Source organism: Xenopus laevis, chromosome 6S (assembly GCF_017654675.1).
Source record: "Xenopus laevis strain J_2021 chromosome 6S, Xenopus_laevis_v10.1, whole genome shotgun sequence".
In the NCBI taxonomy this organism is placed as follows: Eukaryota; Metazoa; Chordata; class Amphibia; order Anura; family Pipidae; genus Xenopus; species Xenopus laevis.
In genome coordinates, this window is record NC_054382.1 from 2,637,439 (window position 1) to 2,663,135 (window position 25,697).

Sequence of the window (25,697 nt, forward strand, 5' to 3'; positions counted from 1 at the left end):
GCTATCACTCAATTCCTTATTTTGACTATATAATTTTCAGTATCTTTATAATAAAGGAGAAGTAGCATTTTATACTGAACAGCTTGTCTCAGTGTGATTCTTCTGGCTCGAGCCACAGAATAATCTAATTGGGATGGGGATAGATACTCTTAGGGCCTGTTTGAGGTCCACCCCACACAGAAATAAAGTCTTTTTACTTTCTATTTTCTATTTGCAACCTTTTTTCTAATATAAAGGTGGTGGCAGACAAGCGACAAACCTCCTCTTCTGTGGGGAATAATCACCCTGTTCTGCCTTCCTTTCCACTAGAATACAAATCACTGACGGGACCACTTTGGATTTCCAAAAGTCGCCCAAAGTTTCCATTGCAAGGCAACTTTGGGCGACATTGGAAATGCAAAGCAATTCCGCCGGCGATTTGTATTCTAACTGGCAGGAAGGCAGAACGGGGAGATGAGTCACCAGCAGAAGAGGAGGCAACTAATCTCCCCATATGCCACTACCCGTAAAATGTAAAGTAAAATTTTCCCCTTCTTAGGTTTTTCTGAATCAGTTCGGGGGGACACTCACCCTGTAACTGATCTAAACTGATACATGGGAGCTGTATCCAGCATTTACCTACTTATCAACGAACCATAAAATACAAACACAAGACACATACATGGTGGAGAATGACCACAGCTGCTGTTTTATTAATTATCTATTATATCAATCAGAACAATATCATTGCTAATAACTGGGGCCCCTGCATAAATTCTCTGCAGGGGGCCGCCTTAAAGGATTACGAAGCATTAAGTCTCTACCTGTTTACTACCAAGCCAGGGGCATAGCTCCACATCAAGGTCAAACAAAGGGGTAGTTAACCTTCAAACAACTAGTTGGTTTCAGATAGATCACCAGAAATAGTGTCTTTTTCCAGTTACTCTCTATTTTCTAGGTGTCACTGTTTTTCTAATATTGAAGTGTAAAGTGTCATTTTTCACCTTCTACAGCAGCAGAGGGGGGGTCACCGACCCTGTAAACTGTTCTAAATTGATACATTAACATTTCTTATCTTTCTCCCTGCTGAGCAGAATCTCTGGGTTTCATTACAGGCAGAGCACAAGTCACATGACCAGGGGCAGCTGGGAAATTGACGAAATGTCTAGCCCCATGTTAGATTTCAAAATTGAATATAAAAAAATCTGTTTGCTCTTTTGAGAAATGGATTTCAGTGCAGAATTCTGCTGGAGTAGCACTATTAACTGATGTGTTTTGAAAAAAACATGTATTCCGATGACAGGATCCCTTTAGTTAAAATTAGTTTTGAAGGAATGCTGCACTGCTCTATCTCTTGCTCTAAAGATGAAAGAGTGTCCAATAATCCACACCATTGGAGTAGACACTGAAAGAGAAGATAAAACTTACTATACAAGAGATGGTCTAACATACAGTTGGTATCTAGAAGAGTTCCATCTGCCTAATTTCTTAAAGGGGATGTAAAGGCAAAAAAGTAAAATCCCATTTTTACTTTCTTTAATGAAAAAGAAATCTATCTCCAATATACTTCAATGAAAAAATGTCTACTGTTTTTATAATAAACCTGACTGTATGCAGTGAAATTCCCCCTTCGTTTTACTTGCTCTGACAGCTGCAGATAGGAAACCTAACTGCTGTGCAGGGAAATAATCATACTTTCAAATGATAGGGGGGAGCCCCCCACCTTACTCCTCTGACTTCGAGCTGCTTTGTTTGTTTCCCTGTAGAACAGCTGTGACTGTGTAGAGATTTGTATCCACAGACCCAGTGCAGTCTGTATATTCTGATTATTAATCAGTCTTGCTGTATCAGCTTCTGGCAGATATTATTTGACTTGTGCTGTTTTGATCATTTATGACGATCCCTAAGCAGCCCAGACCACACTGAGCATGTGCGCAGTCTTGGTCTTGCAAAGACGTATAACAAAGTTACAAGATGGTGACCCCCTGTGGCCAACTTTGAAAGTATAAATCATTTATTTGATTAGGCTTGTGGTGCAGTAAGTTCATGTTTATGTTTAGTATACAAAATACAGCATTAGTTGCCCTTTAATGAACTCTGACCCTAAACCCATTAATGATGCTTGTGTGACAGCGCCAATACAGAATGAGTGCATGTTGTAGTGGTCTGGTGGTATGCTTAGTTTTGTAATCTCTCTTTGAAAGACTTGTAAAAACTGAAACCTCATTACAAATGACCCATCATAGGGGTAAATTTATCAAAGAGTGAAGTTCCGCCACTATAGTGAAATTCCGCAGCTCTCAATTCATTTCTATGGGATTTTGAAAGGCGTATTTATCAATGGGTGAAAGTGAAAGTTCACCCTTTGATAAATACACCTAAAAAAAAAACATAGAAATTAATGGAGAGTGGTGAAATCTTACTCTAGAGGCGGAACTTCACTATTTACTTCACTCTTTGATAAATATACCCCTTGGTGTCTAAAGAATGGGCCAGGGAGGCAAGGTCTAATTCTATGATAGCAGTCAAATGCTAAAACTGAGCATAGTGATTCTGCCCAACCAAAGGACTGAACCTTTTGGATTTTTGCCATAATATCTTTAACTTACCATCAACCAATTGAATATCATCACTCCCAATGCCCCCAGGGGTCTTCTTACTGGAAGAAACAGACTCTCACAATGGGCTCCAAAGAAGCAAATAATAAACAGCAAAGCAAATGTGGTCGCTTCAAACTGAAAAACACACCTGAGGTAAATCTAAGACTAAATCCTTCAACAACGATTCACTACGCCTCAACTTGCTCTAGCACAACAGATAATAGGACATCACTGTCCCCCCAGTAATCCTCCATGGGAATATTTGCTTTAAACTGTAGAAAGTCATTCCAGCTTGCAATATAAAAATACCAAGTTTTATCTGCCAAAGACATACTTATAGCCTTTTTTCTCAATAGGAATACATTCTTTTTTGCCTTTTTTATTCAATTTTGTTCCAGATTCCTTCCTAACAGTTACTTAGTCCTTATCCCCTCCATCGTCTCCAACCTCTGAAGTGTAAAGTAGTCGGCATCATAAATCTTGATGTCCTCATGCTCAGGAGACAGCAGGACCTTAACCCTTGATAATAAGCTCATCGGACCCTCAGAGTGTGTTCAGAGAAACTTGGGCAGTGAGATTGATTAAGGTAAGGAGCAAAGGTGTTTTAACTTTAACTTTTTCTTTTATTTTTATTGCTGCTTAAGGGATACTGTAATGGGAAAACATGTTTTTTTTTCAAAAAACAATTACTAATGCTGCTCCAGCAGAATTCTGAACTGAAATCCACTTTTAAAAAGAGCAAACAGATTTCTTTTATGTTCAATTTTGAAATCTGACATGTGGCTAGACCAGGGGTGTCCAGACTTTGTAACCCTGGGATCTACTCTCGACACCTGGCCCCCATCAGGAGATCTAACTTCATGTACAAACACCGCAGAACTCATAGAAGGGTAACAAATCCATGTATAAATACCCCCAGAACTCAAAACCAGATGATGTCAAATTAATGTCAACTTCATACCCCCAGAAGTCATGGCAAAATGGCAGAGTGGCAATTTCATGTATAAATACCCCCTCATAGCAGTGACATATTCACAAAAGTCAAGGAAAGAGCAAATAGCCACTTTGGGATAAACACCAGGCAAATGTGTGTGAGTTTGGGGGGGAGTGCTATCAGGCAGTACAAGTAATAAATACTACTTCTCTTGTACTGCTGCTTCTCAGTTTTTTGGGGGGGGGGAGAGGAGAAATCTGCAGACTAGTCCTTTGTGCCCAGCCAGCCCTCCATTTGTGCTGCTATTCTTGTGTTCTCTCTCTCTCTCCCACCCTTCCTTCAGTTCGTGCTGCTGTACTGTTCTGTGCACTCTCTGCCACCCTTCCTTCCTTCCTTCTGTGCTGCTCCTCATGCCTCCCTCCCTCCTGTTCTTCAGCCCAGCCCCGCCCTCGCTCAGTCTCCCCCCCCCCCCCGATGCCGGCCCCAGTCTACCAGGAACATTAACTCGATCTACTGGTAGATTGAGATCAACGTCCTGGGCACCCCTGCTTTAGGAGCTCTGATAGATGTACAGGAAGGGGGGGAGAAGGAGCAGTCTACAAAAACCACTGTGGTAAAGAGAGCCACAGAAATCCCTGTCCTGGAGACCAATAATGGGGATGTCGTTTTTGATAATGTTATTTGAAGTAGGGGGTGATGTCAAAAGCACGTTTAACAAGCCTACATTGGAAACCTTTGGAAAATAAACAGATTAATGCTGCTAGTTTGTTGCAGCAGAAAAGAGGTAAAATCATATTCAAAGATTAAGAGGTGGGAACTTTTGGATGCTTAAATTTATTTTACATATTGAGGCCCCTCTATTGAAGATTTTTATCATAAATCTGGAGTTCCCCATTAAAAGTTATTACAAACAATGAGGTGTTAGTACCACACTTTGGCCAAAATATGTAAGCTCACATGCTACATCAAGCCCCTCATTGTATGTGAGTCCTACACTATTGAGCATTGTAAGTTTGTAGTGGATTTAAAATCAAGTCCCCAGTAACCAGTGAGACTATTGTGCATTTACCCTTAGCTTAGGAGCTGTAGTGGGAAAGCTGAGAGCTTTTAAGCCCCTGTGGTACTGTGGTACTAACACCTCATTTTTTGTAATAATTATTATTATTAAAGGCAAACCGGGCACTAGCAATTTTTTTCTTTCTCGTTGTGTACAAATATTGGCTTTTCATCTTTTATAGCAGCTGCTCAACTCCAGAATGTGGATTAGACCGAGCGCTGACACAAGGTTGTTTATAGCAGCTGGTCAGCGCCACAGTTTGTGTTAGACTGAACGCTAGTGATTTTTTTCTGTGTTTCATTAACCATTTTGATACTCTGCCAATATTAGATTCCAGAAATGCTGCGGGCAGGCTGTTCTCTCCTTGTCCAAATAACATGGATTTTCCAAAACTTACTCAATAGGGGGGGGGGGAATTAGAAGAGAGATGTTATCACAGTGCCAAATAATGTGCTATTGTCCACGTGAGGGCCCCATACATCAAGGACAACCAAAATTGGGGAAAACTCTAATAAACCAGATTCATTGTTAACCCAAGTTCCTCCCATAATTCTGGTAAGAGTAGCAATCTAGTGTGTGCCAAAAATTGCACCAAATCCAGCTGAAGCAGCCGCATCTGTGAATAATTGCACACAATTCTCCCTGCCAATAGGTATTTCCATTGAAACTCTCAAGAAATTGCTGCCAAATAATTAAGTCATCCATTATTACTTGAGGTATTCTTAAATACCAGTTAAGATTGTCCAATCCTGCCTTAGTGCAATAAGCCTTCTGTTAAAAAGAATAACCCACGTTGCAAAGTTTAAGTGGCGACTGTATATGTTTAACTTAACTTTCTTATGGCAGAATTTATAATGCTTTCAAGCTTAGCCACTTCTTCCCTTGGCAAAATTCCTGCCTAACGGTAACTTGTGATAGGGAATGTGGTTTTATCAGCCGCTAGTTTAATGCCAAATTTCTTTGTAAACCAAGTAAAGCTACTCAGTAAAATTTCACAAGTTGTAGAGCCCAAAGTGCTTACAAATAGAAAGTCATCTAAATAATGAATGACACCATTAGAGCCTGTTTCCAATTGCACAACCCACAAAGGAGACAAAGGCTTCAAAATAGAAGCACAAAAGGAAACAACCCATTGGGAGACATCGGTCAAAATAAATTTTACCTTCAAGTAAGTGAAAGTGAAAGCCCAAAGGTTTATAACAATCAGGATGCATTGAAAGTAATCTAAAGACTGATTGAATGTCGCTCTAAAGCTGGCCATAGATATAAGGATTTTTAAAAGATCTTTTCGTTATCGTAAGACCAAGTTGAAATATCGTTTAAACGATCGATTTGTCCATCAACTAATAAGACCATTTCAAGAGATATTCTCTAGTTGAAGCCAGGAAAACTGTGAGGAGCTGCCTGCTGGGCCCTGCAAATTAGATAGATTTCACTGTGACCGATGAAAATTTTCTAACCTGGCCGATCAATTTTCTGACAGATTTCGGATGAAAAATCATTAGATGCACAATTGTTCGACTCCCACTAACCTCACGATAATTTGACGGATTGGTTGGATTGCACTAAAATTGGTTCATCAAAGAAAAATCTTTGCGTCTATGGGGACTTTAAGCCAATTGCTCTTTGTCCATACTGCTGAATCAATGCTATAGCTTGTTCAATGGACATATAAGACACAGATGCTAGTTCCTGTCCAATCCCATCATTGACCAATGCCCCCCGATGGGAAGAACGATTGTGAATTAAGTGATAACTTCCAGGCTCTTTCTTAGGGACCAACTTTAATGTTGAGACCCTAAAATTCTCAAGCCTCATTAAAAGGTCCTTCTATTCTACCAAGTTCAAGCTCGACCTGGCCCAGCTAAGGTTGCTTTTCACATACTGTATATACTCGAGTATAAGCCGAGTTGTTTTTCAGCGCAAAAAATATGCTGAAAAAGTCTACCACGGCTTATCCTCGAGTCAGGCCTGCTTGCACAAAAATGATACTTTGTACCTAGCTGATCCAGGATGGAGATCCATGCGGCCCAGCATGAAACAATCCGTTGCCTTGGTTAACATCACGAGCAAGGTCACGGTGCCGCGGGACATGTCCCCTCCCCCCGCAGCTACTCTGGTCTGGCTGCTGGAGTCTGAACAGTGTGTGTGCTGCGTGTGACGTCACCGCAGGCGCGCTCCGCACTGGCCACATTGGTGCTGCTGGGAGATGAGGATACCAGTAATTCAAATCGCATGGTGCAAGCGATCAATAGAGAGACGGGACTCGGGGCAGGAGAAGGAGAGTACTATGAAGGACAGGGGAGACAGAGCTGAGGCACACACACATTAAAACAGGAGAGCGATCCCTTGCTGTTGCTGCTCAGATGGATGAACAAGGCAGGTTGATGCAGGCCAGGGGGGTGGGGATTCCAGGACTCCCCATCCATGGGGGATCCAAACTCTCACTCTTTATCCTATGCACAACCACCTCCCCCCCAACAGACAATGGGGAGCCCAGGATGTCGGCAACATATTGCAACAGATCATGGCTATCACTGACCAGAGCCTTGACGAAGCCCAGGCAAAGTGAGTACAAGAGATGCTGGAGAAGAGGCCTTTGTGTGTATGAGCGACTGCTCTGTGTGTATGAGAGCCTGCATTATGGCCTTTACCCTCTGCCCGCTCAAATCCTTCTTTCCACCAAAAAAGGTCCACAGCTTCCCTCACAGCACAGCTTCCTAATCCTAACTTTCACTTCCAAACTTAGTGCCCCCTTTGAATGGTCGCTGGAGGATGCTGGGAGCTGTAGTCCAGTTAAAGAAAGCATTGAAAGCTGCTGCATTTCTCACCCTAGGCTTATACTCGAGTCAATAAGTTTTCCCAGTTTTTTTTTTTGGTAAAATTAGGTACTTCGGCTTATACTCGGGTCGGCTTATACTCGAGTATATACGGTAATACATTCGAATAAATGCAGAGTGCCTGTAATTAGAGATTGCCCTAGCCACAGGCCTGCACTTATCCATTTCAGTATCTGACTGCTTTAGTTATTTGCTTTATATGAAGGCAAGTGTGAGAGCATATCCACATTCTCTCCTCTTGTGATTTTATATTTTATGTTTTGCCCTTAAGGGGGTAGAATCACAGAGAATAGAATCCCTGAAAGAGGTTTCAGACACATGAGAAGAAGCAACCCCTGCACTTGTGTGTTGTCAGTGCGCCAGGGGTTAATGTAGAAGATAATGACTTTATAATATCGTTGGTGGTATAGTAACCAATAGCTTGAATGGGCTGCGGCTCCCCTTCCAGTATGCTGTGCCTGTGCAATGCTACCTGAAGGCACCGATGTGTGGACCCTCTTCTTGGTTATGTCTGCAGGCACTGTCTGCATCCTTTGCTGGCTGTTTGCCTGATCTGTTGGTTCTTCCAGCAGAGATTATCTTTTGACGCACTGATACTCTAGCTGCTGGGGTGCGCTGGGTGGTGACGTCAATTGCAGCTCCAGAAGATGACTCTGCCAAATGAGCCAAGGTGGGGTATCTGATGTCCCATTTGGAGGGTAAACCACTAGAATGGAAAACACCACTTTGGGAGAAGAATTCTCCTCTGACCTTCGATGTCAAAGCTTTCCTCCAAGCCTTCCGTACTGTTTTTGATGCCCCAGGTCATGTCGCTAATGCCTCTCGCGACTCCTACAGATCCAGCAAGGAAACCGCAGTGCCAGTGAGTACGCCATTGATTTCCGAACTTTGATGGCTGAAACTAACTGGAACAGTGAAGCTTATGGAGCAGTGTTCTATCAAGGCTTGTCAAGCAGACTCAAAGACGACCTAGTCTCCAGGGATCATCCTGAACAATTGCAAGACCCGATTGCTCTCTCCATCAAAGTAGACACCCGACTCAGGAAGCACCAATCCGATAAGGAGCGAAGCAAAAAATTCCTGCTTGTTCTGGCACCACACTTCCAGAGACCCCTCCTTCCTATTCCTGTCTCTCCTCGCCCTGTCACTCCCCCGGAGGAACCTATGCAGATTGGTCAGATGCATCTCTCTGAACAAGAAAAGTTACGGAGACGTATAGCTGGTCTATGCGTATATTGTTGTGAAAAAGCCCATTTTGCCAATTGCTGTCCCTTGAAGTTGGGAGGATCACCACGCTCGGGTAGAACTGGGGAATTTTACCTGGGTGGCATTGAGCCTGTGCCCCAAAAGAATTCTCATAGATTTCTTCTGCCATTACAGATTCAGCTAAGACTATTGATGTCTCTGCTTTTCTTGATTCTGGGGCTGCAGGAAATTTCATGGATGCCACTTTTGCCAAGTTCCTGAGGATTCCCCTATTCCCTCTATCTAGTCCCCTCAGGGTTTTGGCGATTGATGATTGACCTCTAACTTCTGAGATAATCTCAGAAATTTGGAGAACTCCCACTGATGGTCGGATCCCAACATCGAGAGAAACTATCTTTTCTTTTAATAAACTGTCCATTGGCTCCTGTAGTGCTGGGTCTACCCTGGCTCCATCTGCATAATCCTTCTATTGACTGGTCAGCCAACCAGATATCTCATAGGAGTCCTGTTTGTCAGCTGAACTGTTTGCCTGCTAAGTCAATTTACCGGGTGTCCCTCGCTGCAGCAGATCTTCAGTCCTTGCCTGCAGTGTACAAGTACTTTTCAGATGTCTTCTGCAAGAAGATATTCTCGCTCCTCGTCGCTCCTACGATTGTCCCATCAAACTTCTTCCCAGTACCATGCCCCCCAGAGGTCGTACCTACCCCTTATCTACTGCTGAGACTTCTTAGATGAGGGAATATATTCAAGATAACCTCCAGCGAGAATTCATTAGACCATCATCTTCTCCTGGGGGGCAGGGTTCTTCTTTGTGGAGAAGAGGGATGGCGGGTTGCGTCCCTGTATAGATTACAGGACCCTAAACAATATTGGTTAAAAACCGATACCCTCTGCCTCTCATCTCTGAGCTCTTCGATCAACTCAGAGGGGCTAAGATCTTCAGTAAGTTGGATCTTACAACCTAATCCGCATCCAAGAGGGTGATGAATGGATGAATGGAAGATAGAATTCAACACCAGAGATGGGCATTATGACTATTTGGTAATGCACTTCGGCCTCTCCCGTGTGAGAGCGAACTCCCTTTTTGCCAAGCTGGAGAAGTGTGTCTTCAAGGTGCCAAAGATTCCCTTCCTGGGTTACATTATCTCTCGTGAGGGATTCAAGATGGTTCCTTCTAAAGTCATGTCAATCCAAGACTGGCCTCTTCCCCACAAGTAAGTTTCACTAACTACTACTGAAAATTTATCAAGGGGTTCTCCTCCCGTATCGCACCTGTCTTGGCTCTCATTCGGAAGGGAGGAAAACCTAATGCCTCACCCCCTCACACTTTGGAGGCCTTTCAGTCCCTGAAAGACTCATTTGCCTCTGCTCCTGTCCTTTGACATCTTGACCTTCTGCAACCCTTCTTCATTGAAGTAGATGCTTCCGACGTCAGGCTGGAGCTACCCTCTCTCAGAGACAAGTTGCAGATGGGAAACTACACCCTTGTACTTTTTTCTTGAAACTTCTCTCCTCCCAAGCAAAATGACGGGAATCATGAGCTTCTGGCAGTTAAACTTGCACTCGAGGAGTGGCGACACTTCCTGGAAGGAGCCCCTCATCCCGTCACCATTTATACCGATCATAAAAACTTGGAATTCATCCAGACTCTTAAGATTAAATCCTCGCCAGGCTTGGTGGGCACTCTTCTTCACACAATTAAGTTTTGTCCTTACTTATCACCCTGGCTCCAGAAACCTAAAGGTAGGTGCCCTATCCAGAAGCATTGTCCCTGAGGGGCGCATCAGTGAAGATCAAGAACCAATTGTACCCCCACAAAATCATTGCTTCCCTACTCCCGCAACTGGCCAGCCAGATCCTATCTGTCCTCTGCTCCTTTTGATACCCCATAGGTATGGTATTTGTGCCACCCGAGTTCCGCATACCTATCCTTCAGCAAAGTCACTGTTCCAAGCATCCAGGTATCCAAAAGACCTTTGAGCTTGTCAGTCAACTCCTTTAGTGGTCAACCCTTTGGAAGGATGTGAAAAACTTTGTGGCAGCCTGTGCCATTTGTGCCTCTTCTAAGTCTAGTCATTCTCACCCTAGCGGTCTATTGCAACCTCTAACCATTCCTTCCCATCCTTGGACTCATTTAGCTATGGGCTTTATTGTCAAACTACCACCTTCCAAGGGGAACACTGTAATATGGGTAGTTATTGACCGCTTCAGTAAGATGGCACACTTTATCCCCCTTCGTAAACTTCCCTGTGCCATTGAACTCTCTCAGTTGCTCATTCAATATTTCTTCCGACTTCATGGCTTTCCAGTGGAGATTGTATCAGACAGAGGTTCCCAGTTTGTGTCCAAGTTTTGGCGCTCTTTGTGTAAATATCTGGATATCGCTCTCCAGTTATCCTCTGCCTATCGCCTTTAATCCAACGGGGCAGCAGAGAGAGTAAACCAAGTGCTAGAACAGTTCCTGAGAAGTCATATATCCCTTTGTAATGATGATTGGGCTGATCTACTCCCCTGGGCAGAATTCTCTCATAACAGTTTGGGACAGTTTGGTTTCCATTTTTTTTTTTGTGAATTTTCAGTTTTGGGATATTGTGTGTGTGTGTGTATAACATAATAAAAGTGAACCACCCCTTTAAGAATTACATAAATGTGAAAGTAAAACTATTTCAGAGTATGTCTGATTCAAAGTGAAACTGAACACACTATATATATACACACCCAGAGAGAACACACACAAACCCAGAGAGGCAATCACACAGAAACACCCTGAAGAAAAGATGGCTGAGCAGCCAGAAAAAAAAGATTCAGGTATTTATATATTTAATCAAAGTTGCTTATATTTATCACTTAAAATAATATATAGAAAAAGGAATAAAATAAAACTTAAACTGATACTAACCTCACAAATCTGGGAATTAAAAACAAAAAGAGTGGGTGGTGGACAAGAATGTTTAATTGTTAAGAAAGAGAGGAGAGCACTCATACGCAGATTAACCGCTTGTGATTATTTATTATTCATGCTGCTTTACACGACATGTTTCGGGCAGGTGTTGCCCTTTCTCAAGTGTGACACTTGAGAAAGGGCAACACCTGCCCGAAACATGTCGTGTAAAGCAGCATGAATAATAAATAATCACAAGCGGTTAATCTGCGTATGAGTGCTCTCCTCTCTTTCAACTTTTAGTGGATATCCTGGGATGATTGGTACATCTCTGTGAGAGGATTGATGCATACAACTGAGAAGGAAGTAAGGCAGAGCGCAAATCCACACAGTTTCTACTTTGTTAAGAAAGAGAATTAGTAGAAAATAAGGTTCTTGGAAATGTCCAAATGGCGGTAAAGGCAAATGGGGCATAAGTAGAGAGGTAAAGCCCTGGCAAGTGTAGAAATTGTTTCCACCACCTCATCCCTGCTGCTTCCTCTGCAGAAGTATTATGTTATCAATGAATAAAGTGTCAATGTATAATGCTTGATTTAAATCTTCAGGGTACAGCTCCCAACACTATCAGCAGTGTGAGCCTGACACCCCCCCCCCCAGTTACTCCTCACAGCATAGCTCCAAGATTCTCCAAAGTGTGAGCACACAAAAGTCCTCTTTACCGGACTACAGCTCCCAACACTCTCCATAGTGAAAGCAAACAAAAAGTCCTCTAAGCTCTAAACCAGCATGGTTAAGCTTACCAGGCTTTGGGGTCCCCTACCCCATGCCAGGCAGGGCTTTCGGACTCCTTTTTAGCCCTACATCTTGCATCAGTTTCTATTCACTCAGTCCTCAGAGAAAATAAAAGCAGCAAGGGCTGTGAGCACATGGCAACAAATCTATATCAAACCAGTTACGGAGCAGCGACACTTTCTGACACCCTCTGGTATCTGCCAGAACAAACTCCACAGGGACAAGGGCTCCTTCCCCCTTCACTCTAGGTCTAGCCTGTAGCTGGACAGGCAGAGGATTTCCCAACATGTGGGATTGCAGACCCTAGGGAGAAATTAACCCTATGCATCCCTACAATACATGTGTCTCTTAATAGTTGATAGCATTTCTGCTGTTATCAGAGAGCATTCAATTGTCCTTAGGATCTTTATCTAGCAGACCAGCAAAAAATCCCCTTTCAGCTATTACCCTCCCCACTGTCCAATCACTGAGCAGACCTGTGCTTGCTCCCACATAGGTGAAACCTGGATGAAGTAGTAAAAATGTTTCCAGTGCATATTTGGGAGGCTGCTGCCAAACCTATTTGCTGTTGTTGGGTGGCAATCCTATTCCTAAAACAAATGTTGTTTAAAGGTCATAGATTCCTGCATAAACGTCTGTTTCACACTATCAGTCCCCAAATCTCCCAAGCACACCTCTCCTCTCGAGGCTGATCCCCCTTTCTCTTAATAGCTATGGGGCAGGTCTCAGACTGTCTCCACTGGAGAATATCTTCCTTCCTGGGGTCCACTGTGCTAGGGGAAAGAATGGCTAAGAGGTTGGAGGAGTGTTTAAAGGAAAAGGAAAGGTTGAAATGAAGTGTATACATAACAAAGAAAGAAAGCTAATCGATATAACTCTTAGATATAACTCTATGTTACATAATATAAATGTCAGAGGAAAAGTAGTATTCTGGTATCTAAAATGGCAGAGCTAGAATTAATTGCATGTGCTGAAAATTATGATATAATTGGTATCACTGAGACCTGGTGGGATGAAACATGTGACTGGATTGTGAATTTAAATGGTTACACCCTTTTTAGGAGGGACAGAGGGATTAAATAGCGGGTGGAGGAGTGTGTTTGTATGTAAAGCCTGAATTAAAGTCATGCGCTAAAGAAATATCCATTGATGGCAATGGGGAGGGGGTGGATGGGTAGACCTTTCAACTCGGCAAAAGGTCACAAAGAAAATTATTATTGGTGTATGTTACAAACCACACGGCGAATTTCTGCATTTTGCCATCTGCAAATTTCTTTGTGAAACTGCAGCAAGAAAACGCCCCTGTCCCTGGATCAACTTGTACTATGAGCTCTCTCCCATATCCCTGTATTCCCTCACTTGCTAAACACCATCCAACCCCTTCTTATACCTATCTAATGTATCAGCCTGTACCCCTGATTCACTTCCCAGCTCTCTCTGTAACACCCCTTTCCCTCCTCTAATCTCATTGGCTCCCTCCTGTCTGCTGGGAGGAGCTACTGGTGAATAAAGCATCCGACCCTTCCTTGTACCTATCTAATGTATCAACCTGTACCCCTGATTCACTTCCCAGCTCTCCCTGTAACACCCCTTTCCCTCCTCTAATCTCATTGGCTCCCTCCTGTCTGCTGGGAGGAGCTACTGGTGAATAAAGCATCCGACCCTTCCTTATACCTATCTAATGTATCAGCCTGTACCCCTGATTCACTTCCCAGCTCTCCCTGTAACACCCCTTTCCCTCCTCTAATCTCATTGGCTCCCTCCTGTCTGCTGGGAGGAGCTACTGGTGAATAAAGCATCCGACCCTTCCTTATACCTATCTAATGTATCGGCCTGTACCCCTGATTCACTTACCAGCTCTCCCTGTAACACCCCTTTCCCTCCTCTAATCTCATTGGCTCCCTCCTGTCTGCTGGGAGGAGCTACTGGTGAATAAAGCATCCGACCCTTCCTTATACCTATCTAATGTATCAGCCTGTACCCCTGATTCACTTCCCAGCTCTCCCTGTAACACCCCTTTCCCTCCTCTAATCTCATTGGCTCCCTCCTGTCTGCTGGGAGGAGCTACTGGTGAATAAAGCATCCGACCCTTCCTTTTTACCTATCTAATGTATCAGCCTGTACCCCTGATTCACTTCCCAGCTCTCCCTGTAACACCCCTTTCCCTCCTCTAATCTCATTGGCTCCCTCCTGTCTGCTGGGAGGAGCTACTGGTGAATAAAGCATCCGACCCTTCCTTGTACCTATCTAATGTATCAGCCTGTACCCCTGATTCACTTCCAGCTCTCCCTGTAACACCCCTTTCCCTCCTCTAATCTCATTGGCTCCCTCCTGTCTGCTGGGAGGAGCTACTGGTGAATAAAGCATCCGACCCTTCCTTGTACCTATCTAATGTATCAGCCTGTACCACTGATTCACTTCCCAGCTCTTCCTGTAACACCCCTTTCCCTCCTCTAATCTCATTGGCTCCCTCCTGTCTGCTGGGAGGAGCTACTGGTGGATAAAGCATCCGACCCTTCCTTGTACCTATCTAATGTATCAGCCTGTACCACTGATTCACTTCCCAGCTCTCCCTGTAACACCCCTTTCCCTCCTCTAATCTCATTGGCTCCCTCCTGTCTGCTGGGAGGAGCTACTGGTGAATAAAGCATCCGACCCTTCCTTATACCTATCTAATGTATCAGCCTGTACCCCTGATTCACTTCCCAGCTCTCCCTGTAACACCCCTTTCCCTCCTCTAATCTCATTGGCTCCCTCCTGTCTGCTGGGAGGAGCTACTGGTGAATAAAGCATCCGACCCTTCCTTGTACCTATCTAATGTATCAGCCTGTACCACTGATTCACTTCACAGCTCTCCCTGTAACACCCCTTTCCCTCCTCTAATCTCATTGGCTCCCTCCTGTCTGCTGGGAGGAGCTACTGGTGAATAAAGCATCCGACCCTTCCTTGTACCTATCTAATGTATCAGCCTGTACCACTGATTCACTTCCCAGCTCTCCCTGTAACACCCCTTTCCCTCTAATCCCATTGGCTCCCTCCTGTCTGCTGGGAGGAGCTACTGGTGAATAAAGCATCCAACCCTTCCTTATACCTATCTAATATATCAGCCTGTACCCCTGATTCACTTCCCAGCTCTCCCTGTAACACCCCTTTCCCTCCTCTAATCTCATTGGCTCCCTCCTGTCTGCTGGGAGGAGCTACTGGTGAATAAAGCATCCGACCCTTCCTTGTACCTATCTAATGTATCAGCCTGTACCCCTGATTCACTTCCCAGCTCTCCCTGTAACACCCCTTTCCCTCCTCTAATCTCATTGGCTCCCTCCTGTCTGCTGGGAGGAGCTACTGGTGAATAAAGCATCCGACCCTTCCTTGTACCTATCTAATGTATCAGCCTGTACCCCTGATTCACTTCCCAGCTCTCCCTGTAACACCCCTTTCCCTCCTCTAATCTCATTGGCTCCCTCCTGTCTGCTGGGAGGAGCTACTGGTGAATAAAGCATCCGACCCTTCCTTGTACCTATCTAATGTATCAGCCTGTACCCCTGATTCACTTCCCTGCTCTCCCTGTAACACCCCTTTCCCTCCTCTAATCTCATTGGCTCCCTCCTGTCTGCTGGGAGGAGCTACTGGTGAATAAAGCATCCGACCCTTCCTTGTACCTATCTAATGTATCAGCCTGTACCACTGATTCACTTCCCAGCTCTCCCTGTAACACCCCTTTCCCTCCTCTAATCTCATTGGCTCCCTCCTGTCTGCTGGGAGGAGCTACTGGTGAATAAAGCATCCGACCCTTCCTTGTACCTATCTAATGTATCAGCCTGTACCCCTGATTCACTTCCCAGCTCTCCCTGTAACACCCCTTTCCCTCCTCTAATCCCATTGGCTCCCTCCTGTCTGCTGGGAGGAGCTACTGGTGAATAAAGCATCCGACCCTTCCTTATACCTATCTAATGTATCAGCCTGTACCCCTGATTCACTTCCCAGCTCTCCCTGTAACACCCCTTTCCCTCCTCTAATCTCATTGGCTCCCTCCTGTCTGCTGGGAGGAGCTACTGGTGAATAAAGCATCCGACCCTTCCTTGTACCTATCTAATGTATCAGCCTGTACCCCTGATTCACTTCCCAGCTCTCCCTGTAACACCCCTTTCCCTCCTCTAATCTCATTGGCTCCCTCCTGTCTGCTGGGAGGAGCTACTGGTGAATAAAGCATCCGACCCTTCCTTGTACCTATCTAATGTATCAGCCTGTACCACTGATTCAGGGAGACAATTCCACATCTTCACAGCTCTCACTGTAACAAACCCCTTCCCAGCTGGAACCTCTTTTCTTCTAATCGGAATGGGTGACCTTGTGTAGCTGGAAAGACCTACTGGTAAATAAATCATTAGAGAGATTATTATATGATCCCCTTATCAGGGCCGCCATCAGGGGGGGACAGGGGGGATAAGTATACCGGGTCCAGGCATGAAGGGGCAGCGCTGCATTTTTTGAAGATCCGGGCCCCCCTTACGAGCGCCCGAGCCATACGTCTTGCGTGTGAGTTGCCGAATGTGAAAGTGCGAAAAGACCCAAAGTCACAAAAAAAGCCGAAGTCCTGAAGCGGTGAAAAGGCCATGAAAGGAGGCAAAGTTGAAGTACTGAAGCCATGAGTTCAATTCTACTGAACACCAGTTTGTGTGTTTTTTTTTTTTTAATCCCCTGGCCACCAATGTATTATTTTAATATTCTATAGGCCCCTGCCACCAATCTTTTTTTAAAACATTATTTTTTTGGGCCCCAATCTATTTTTTAACTTGTAAGGGGCCCCTTGCCACCAATGTTTTTTATTTATTTTTTTTTGATTTTTAAAAAAAAAATTTTGGGGCCAAAATTTTTATTAACTTGTAAGGGGGCCCCTGCCACCAGTTTTTTTTTAATTTTTTTTTAGGGTCCCAATTTGTTTTTAACTTATAAAGCCCCTGCCACCAATGTTTTTTTTTTAGTTTTTTTTTTTTACATTTTTTTTGTCGGGGCCCCAAGTTTATATTTAACTTATAAGGGGGCCCCTGCCACCAATGTTTTTTTTAAAAAAAAACATTTTTTTTAAATTTCTTTTTTTTTGGGGCCCCAATTTTTTATAAGGGGGCCCTGACCATCAATAGCTTTTTATAACTTGTGTGGGGGGGTTACTTTTTTAGTGCTGATGTCTGTGTGGTCTTTTAACTGCGATGTGGAGTGGGCGGGATATCGGGTGGAGCTTGGTCATCAGTGTGGGTGGGGCCCAGGGGCCCCCAAAAAATTTGTTGTACGGGGCCCCGTGATTTCTACTGGCGGCCCTGCCCCTTATATATGCATATTCTAGATGGGGCCTTACCAGTGCTCTATACAGTGGGACCCCCTCCTCCCGTGACTCTCTGCCCCATTTAATACAAGTCAAGCCCTTATTTGCCCTTGATGCTGCTGACTGGCATTACTTGCTACAGACAAGTTTATTATCTACAAGGACTCCAAGCTCCGTCTCCATTATGGATTTGCCTAGTGCAGTCCCATTAAGGGTATAAGTGGATATTGTTACATCCCAGGTGCAGGACTTTACATTTATCAACATTGAATCTCATTTGCCACTTAGCTGCCCAGATTGCCAGTTAGTCAAGATCCTGTTGCAAGTGCCACATCCTGGATGGAATTAATTGGGCTGATAGTTTTGTGTCATCTGCAAACACATAGTTACACAGTTACATAGTTACATAGTTAAATCGGGTTGAAAAAAGACAAAGTCCATCAAGTCCAACCCCTCCAAATGAGGGGCACCCAGCCCCATACACACACCCCTCTCTACTTTTAATTAAATTCTATATACCCATATCTATACTAACTATAGAGTTTAGTATCACAATAGCCTTTGTATTATGTCTGTCCAAGAAATCCTCCAAGTCCCTCTTATAGTCATTAACTGAATCATCACCCGGCAGTGCATTCCCCAACCTCACTGTCCTCACTGTGATGAACCCCCTACTCTGTTCCTTTAAATGAAACTTCTTTTCCTCTAGTCTGAAGGGGAGGCCTCTGGTACGTGATTCTCTTTATGGGTAAAAAGGTCCCCTGCTATTTGTCTATAATGTCCTCTAATGTACTTGTAAAGTCGAATCATGTCCCCTCACAAGCGCCTTTTTTCCCCCAGAGAAAACAACCCCAACCTTGTCAGTCTCCCCTCATAATTTAACTCTTCCCTCCCTCTAACCAGTTTAGTTGCACTTAGTCTCTGCACTCTCTCCAGCTCATTTATATCCCTCTTAAGGACTGGAGTCCAAAACTGCCCCCATACTCCAGATGAGGCCTCACCAGGGACCTATAAAGAGACACAATTATGTTTCATCCCTTGAGTTAATGCCCTTTTTTATACAAGAACTTTATTTGCTTTAGTAGCGATAAAAGGGGGGAAAAAGTATGTCCCATAGCATTGCACCTTCCCACTAATTTGACCTGAGATCCCACTGCTGTAGGAATAAAACTTAACTTTTACTTATGACCACCTAAAATTGATATGAACCAAAAAACATTACATTAAAAACAAGGTTACGCAAGGAAGCTGATTAGACACAAAGTCAGTAGCTTATAGGCAGTATTTGAAAGTTGAGATTGTAGTATGGGTTTTAACCACAGTATATATATATATATAAAATAACTGTTCCCCAATACCGTTCTCAACTGCAGTAAATGCTGGTGAAACTCAGTATACGAGTGGAACGGGTGGTATTTGGGGTTGTATTGGCACCTTGATAGTGGACCCAGCATGGTTGTCGTTCAGCAAAAATGCCACAACAAGCACCTTTCACTTAAGATGCCTGTAGTTATATACATATGCAAATGTCCATAGTTATCATTGGTGACAATTCAAGTGAGGTTTCAGCGAGGAGGGATTGTCATATTGTAATGAATCATCTGCTTCCTCCCGCACCACCCTTCCTTTGAAGTTAGCCCACAGAAACTGGACACAAGTTGCCAGCTGGCGGAGTACAATTCAGCTAATGTCGGTGTATTGTAGCACCCCAAAACAACCCTTCCACCCATTCACCAGTCCCTGCCTAACAGTTTAAAAATTAGAAGCGTCTGACGCGCATTTCACTCGCCAATCTGCGAGCTTTGTCAAAGGCTGTTTTGGCGCTAAAAAAGGTGCAGGTTTAAATAGACAAGTGTTTCTCAAATTTGAATCGGCCAATCATGAAGTAGGGGGCGGAGTACTGTCGTATACAGTGTATCAGCTCTGTGCTTATCCAGGCTGGATCTATCAATTGGCAACATTAGTTTGGAACAAATTCGTAATGTCAGTTAAATGTCAAAATGGACTTTAGATTAGCAACATTTAATGGAGTGACTATTCATGTGATGCATTTGGCAACATTGTATAAAACAGGGCTGCTCATTCCTGTGTATTTGTTATTCAGGATTAAATGATGCAAAGATAAAATGTAGCAATCCCAGAATGAAAAATCAAATAAAGACATTCATGGTGATGCTCTCATTGAGACCATGTGGGCTTAAAGCATTCATCAAGAAAATGAACTCACTTTCCTTGCAAAGAAGAGATGTCTCCAAATCACCTCCCCAAATCCCTAAATTAATATAGAATAAGCCAGTGGCATGCAATCCCTTGCTGGAGCTATTGTGAGTTTCCATGAAATGTCTGCTCACTGGAGGGAGTTTTTTCTTGGCTTTTACCCAATCTAAAGCATTATCATTACTTTACACAGGCTCAAGGATTCTTTTTTTGAAAGTGCGATTGGTCTTGCCAATGTACATTTTGTTGCACGGTCAGGTTAGCATATAAATTACATTGACCGTATTACCGGAAAAATAATGTGTAACCTTATACGGTTTGCCAAATCTATCCACGACTGATAAGTTGGTTGTATTTATATATTTACATGCTTTGCAATTTCTGCATGGAAATGTACCTGATCTGACAGATTTTGTCTTATGTTTTGAAAAGTGGCTTTTCACTAAGCGATCCCGCAGGTTAGGAGCTCTCGGCTGCATAATTGAGGGCGAGAACCTAGTGATATGGCCAAAACTGGGTCAGTAAATAATACTTGCCAGTGTTTATTAGGAACAGAATTAATGTCTGGCTTTGCAACGACGTTCCTTGCTTACAAGTGGAATATACTGACAAGTAGATTTATTAAGCAGCATTTTAAAGACTTCCCATTTTTGTTCTGTGTTTAACCCTGTGAAAAGCATTTCCCACTTAATATGTCACAGAGATGCCCTTATACTGTCACAGTTTGCACGTCTGAAATGTAGTGTTTTAGTTACTCCCTTATAGAATTGCTTCTGCAACAGAATCTCAAAGGAGACCATGTTATGATCACTATTCCCTAAATGCCCCTCACCCACACAAATGTTAGAGATGAGTTCAGTATTATTAGTTATTACAGGTACAAAAGAGAGTTATTCCTAGTAGGTTCTTGAACGAGCTGGAATAAAAAGTTGTCATTCAGCATATTTACAAACCTACTAGCTTTTTGTGTCTTAGCAACCCCATTACCCCAGTCAATGTCTGGATAATTGAAGTCACCCATAGCAACAACTTGACCCAGCTGTGAAGCCGCTTGTATCTGCAAGAGTAGCTGGGCTTCATACTCGACACTTATACCAGGTGGTTTATAACATACACCAATGAGAATTCTTTTTGATACCTTTTGCCCAGTCAAAATCTCTACCCAGAGGGATTCTACACCCTCTTTAAATGTTATTGTCTATAACCTTCCCTAAATTTATATTAATCATATAATATGAAGAACTGATTGCTCCACACACAAAATCTAAACACAATTTGCATCACATACAAACCTTATTACATTTGCAACTGTATTTACAGTTAAAGGGATACTGTCGTGGAAAAACATGTTTTTTACAAACTGTATCAGTTAATAGTGCTACGACAGCAGAATCCTGCATTGAAATCCGTTTTACAAAACAAGAAATGGATTTTTTTATATCTAATTTAAAAATTTGCTATGGGGCTAGACATTTAGACATTTCCCAGCTGCCCTCAGGTCATGTGACTTGTGCTCTGATAAACTTCAGTCACACTTTACTGCTGCGCTGCAAGTTGGAGTGATGTCATTACCCCTCCCTCCTACAAGCTGCTGTAATGTAAATAGAGCCTTGTCTGCTGAGCCTGTCAATTGTACAATAGGCAGGAATCAAGATAAGCTCCCACTGACACCACTTCAGGACTGAAATAAGATAGTCCTGTGATCACTGCCCCCACTTAGGTTTCCAAATATATATATATATATACAGGGCAGCCACCAGGGGGGGACTGGGGGGAGAGTTGTAGGGGGCCCTGAGGGATTAGCCGGGCCCCCCCATCTTTCTGAGAGCTGCTGACTTCGGGAAGGTATGGACGTTTAAGGGGCCCTGGTAGTGTTGCCATCCGGCCGGTATTTTACCGGCCTAGCCGGTAAAACACCAGCCAAGGCCGGGGCCGGTATTACAAATTTACCAGCAATGTAGCTGCCGGTAAATTTGTAATACACTTAAAAAAAGCCCTCGGCCTGCCCCTAGCCTGCTCCAAACTTACCTTTTTTCCTGTGCTTCTTCCCAAATTCGCGCATTTGGCCCGCCCCCTTTGACGGCACGATCCAGTCAGCCAATGGCGTGTCCCAGCCCCGCCCTTTTTGACATCACGGCCCCGCCCCTTTAAGGCCGCCCCTCCACCTGCCAGTAAAGTTTATTTTAAAAGGTGGCAACCCTAGGCCCTGGCCACCAACTTTTTTTTTATAATGTGGGGGGGCCTGGCCACCAATTTATTTTTCTCATGTGGGGTCCTAGCAGTGGCGTAACTACTCACCGGCAGGCCCTGGTATAGGATGAGCAGCTGGGCCCCCCTGTCGGGCCCTCCCCCCTATGAATTGCGTGCGCTGTAAAATCTCCCCCTGCCCAACCACCCACAATATCCATTATCGTGGGCCCCAAGAGGGTGCGGACCCAGGTGCCACCGCACCCTTTGCACCCCTGGTAGTTACGCCACTGGGTCCTAGCCACCAATATTTTTTAATGGGGGGGTCCTGGCCAAAAATGTTTTTTTATGGGGGGCCCTGACCATGAATATCTTTTTATTTTTATTATCATGTGGGAACCCTAGCCATCAATATTTTTTTTGTTTTTTTACTGTGTGGTGGGGAGGGCGGACCTGTAGGTGGGGCTTGCGGTGGGCGCAGCCCAGGGGGCCCAGGAAATTTTGTCGTACGGGGCCCTGTGATTTCTGATGGCGGTCCTGTATATATACACACAATTCATTTTGGGCACTGGAAAAAATATTTTCTATAGATAGTTTATTATATTTGTTTAGACAAAAATGAATGGCAGAAACACAGGAGTTCACTCCCAGGACTGATGACAGGGAATAGAAAAAAGGATAAAATAAGGAGGACATACTTGAAAACCAGGGAAACTTAGGAGGAAGTCTAGGAAGGGTTAAAATAGCTGAGGAGAAAGGAGGCAGTAAGTAGTTAAGTAAAAAAGAAGTATTGCAGGCAGGAAAGGAGCGCAGTGTGTGTGAGGTGGATATTAGCAGAGGGAACTCACAGCTCCTTTAGCTCATCTAGTAACCAGTAACACTAACTAGGAAGGCAGCAAGGAGAGAAAGTTCCCCCCCTCCAAAGGAAAGCAGAGAACAAACTTACAGAAGGGGAGGAGCTTTGATAGTGTCTGTGGGAGGAGGGGCTGCTAGTGCAGCTGTAGAGCAGGACGTAGGAAAGTGAAAGTAATTGGTTCCCTGCAAACCATGTGACATCTCTCCTCCAACCATCACACGCATGGACAGAGAGGGGAGGGGCTAGATTCTCATGTCGTAGTGCAGGGACCTGGATTTTCATTACAGAGTGGCTGCCTCCAAGCACACAGGTAATGCTGTGCCTGCTGTTAGAGCAGCACACGATGAATGTGTAATGAGCACAAATGGAAGCCCCCATGACAAAATACAAACTAAAATAACTTATGCATGGATTTGTGAATTAACATTTTATTTGCCACACAGTGTTTATATATGTGGGTTTTTTTATAAAAATGCAAAAAAAAAAAGTTGAAAACGACGTCAGATTCCCCAATTATTTGTCCCCAAACTATATAAATTCGTACAAATGCTCATAATTTCATACATTAGGGGGCAGATTTATCAAGGGTCAAATAGTAAATTCGAATTTAATTCTAATTTTCGAGTTTCAAAATTCACTCATTTGAAATGTAATCCCCCTATTTAAATGTGAGATTTATTACACCTTGACCCTGGAAACAGTCCTAAATCGAATATTCACCACCTAAAACCTGCCGAGTTTATGTACAAGTCAATGGCAGAGGTCCGTTGAGCCATTTGGAGATGTTAATAGCCTTCCTGACATACGACTTTTTTTTGGGGAGAATTACTCAATTCATACGAATCAAATACCAACCCAATATGGTTTAAATTTTCGTGTCGGAACTATTTGATCGAATATTAAGACATTCAAATTCTTTCTCAAATAACCTCCCAGTTGAATTGTGAATATATTTGAATTTAAAATTCAACCTTAGATAAATGGGCCTCCTAATAAATTGTTGAACTGGCCATGTACATAATTGTGTGCAAATTGTATCAATGTTCCTTTATATTTGCCTGTATGTCTTGTTGCAGAGAGAGAAGCGCACAGAAGCCAATCAGCTCTGCTTATTGAAAGAAAAGATTTATTTCAGGAAACCAAACCTGTTATACCAGGAGGCCCCCGTGTTTATAAGTTGGTTCTGCGTGAGAAATATGCACAAGGAAAGTACAGAAAACTCCAGTTTGGGGCTCAAAACCCATTAAAACAACACAAAATAATAATGTTGGTGGGAGCAACAGGATCAGGTAAAACAACTCTCATCAACGCTCTGATCAACTACATCCTGGGAGTGAAATGGGAAGATAATTACAGGTTGATTCTCATTGAGGAAGATACAAACAGGAGCCAAGCCCATAGCCAGACCTCTGAAGTCACTGCCTACCAACTCAATCATATAGAGGCATTTACTGTCCCCTATAACCTGACAATCATTGATACCCCGGGGTTTGATGACACAAGAGGTCGAGATCATGACAAAGAGATTCCCAGGCAACTGAAATTATGTTTTGACTCACCCGGGAGCATTAGCCACATTGATGCCATTTATTTTGTGCTTCCGTCCGGTTTACCTCGTTTGACAAGTACACAGGAATATATTTTTGGATCAATGTTGTCAATTTTTGCAAAAGATATAGAGAACAACATACAGATCTGCGCTACGTTTGCTGATGCCGGGAAACCAATGGTCTTAAAGGCCCTTACTGAATCCAATGTCGCTTGTGTAAAGAACAGACATGGCATTCCTGTTTATTTCAAGTTCAATAATTGTGCTCTGTATGCAAAGAAGTCAGAGGAAGAGGATGACGATGATGATGATAATGAAAATTCGTTTCTTAAGTTACCGTGGGATACCGGAAAAACAAGCTCAGAAAAGTTATTTAGAGATTTGGCACGAATGGAATCAAAGAGTCTAGTTTTAACAAAAGAAGTGTTAGAGGAGAGGGAGGCACTCGAGGGCATATTAGATGGGTTAGGGAGAAAAACTGAGGAAATTGCACTGTATCACCAAGAGTTATCCAAACTTAATCTGAATATGAAAGAAAATGAACAAATTATTAAGGAGAACAGTAGTTATGAATATGAAATGAAGGAAAACGTAAAGACGAAAATCCCAGTACAAGGAGAGGTACATAACTGTAACAGCTGTGAAACAACATGCTCACGTTACGGCAACTTGTTTCAGAGAATTTGGAAATGGTTAAAATGGGTTTTTTCCATGGAATGCAGCGTGTGTGGCCACAATGAGAGAAATCACGTACGTGAGAGCCATGAATGGAGAATTGATGTGAAAACTACGAAGCTCACACATAAAGAACTGAAAGAAAAATACGAGAAGGCTTATAAGAAGAAGTTATCTATTGATGAGATGATTCAAATTAATGAGAATAAAAAGAAAGACCAAAAAGACGAGGCAATGAGACTTATCGAGAGAGCTGCAGAAGTTCTCAGGCGCCTACAAGAAATTGCCCTTAAACCCAACTCACTCACTGTCACTGATTATATTGATTTGCTTATCAATAAAGAGAGACAAGAAGGGAAACTAGGATTCCAAGAGAGAATTGCTTCCCTGGAGGAATTCAAGGACAAAACTCAATAGATACAGTTCATTTTTTTAATATCCACTTGAGATCATTGTTTTTTCATTTAATATTACAAATGAGAAAAATTCTGTGCTTATATGGGATATATGGCTTCAATAATCACAGTATAAGGTTTGTGTTCTGAAAATATAACGAGTGAGCTTACCTTTCTACAATATCAATAAAACCATTAACACAAACAAA

At 43.2% G+C, this 25,697-nt stretch overlaps 1 protein-coding gene across 2 annotated transcripts; it reads left to right on the forward strand.

Moving 5' to 3' along the window:
• The first annotated feature begins 2,997 nt into the window (after positions 1-2,997).
• On the forward strand, positions 2,998-25,697 carry LOC100137715. 2 transcript variants are annotated; one of them, XM_041567277.1, is made up of 2 exons: positions 2,998-3,165; positions 23,946-25,697. In XM_041567277.1, exon 2 carries the CDS (start codon positions 24,134-24,136, stop codon positions 25,508-25,510), a length of 1,377 nt encoding a protein of 458 aa, XP_041423211.1. In that variant the 5' UTR covers positions 2,998-3,165; positions 23,946-24,133; the 3' UTR covers positions 25,511-25,697. The 2 variants fall into 2 exon arrangements, with proteins under 2 accessions (XP_041423211.1, XP_018079588.1); XM_018224099.2 differs by lacking the exon at positions 2,998-3,165 and adding an exon at positions 11,318-11,424.

What these genes read in the sequence shown, in the direction of transcription:
- LOC100137715 (XM_018224099.2), top strand. Translation starts at nt 11,394, where the DNA reads ATGGCTGAGCAGCCAGAAAAAAAAGATTCAG. An exon ending in GCCAGAAAAAAAAGATTCAG is followed by an intron (nt 11,425 to 23,945) that starts GTATTTATATAT and finishes GTCTTGTTGCAG; the next exon opens with AGAGAGAAGCGCACAGAAGC.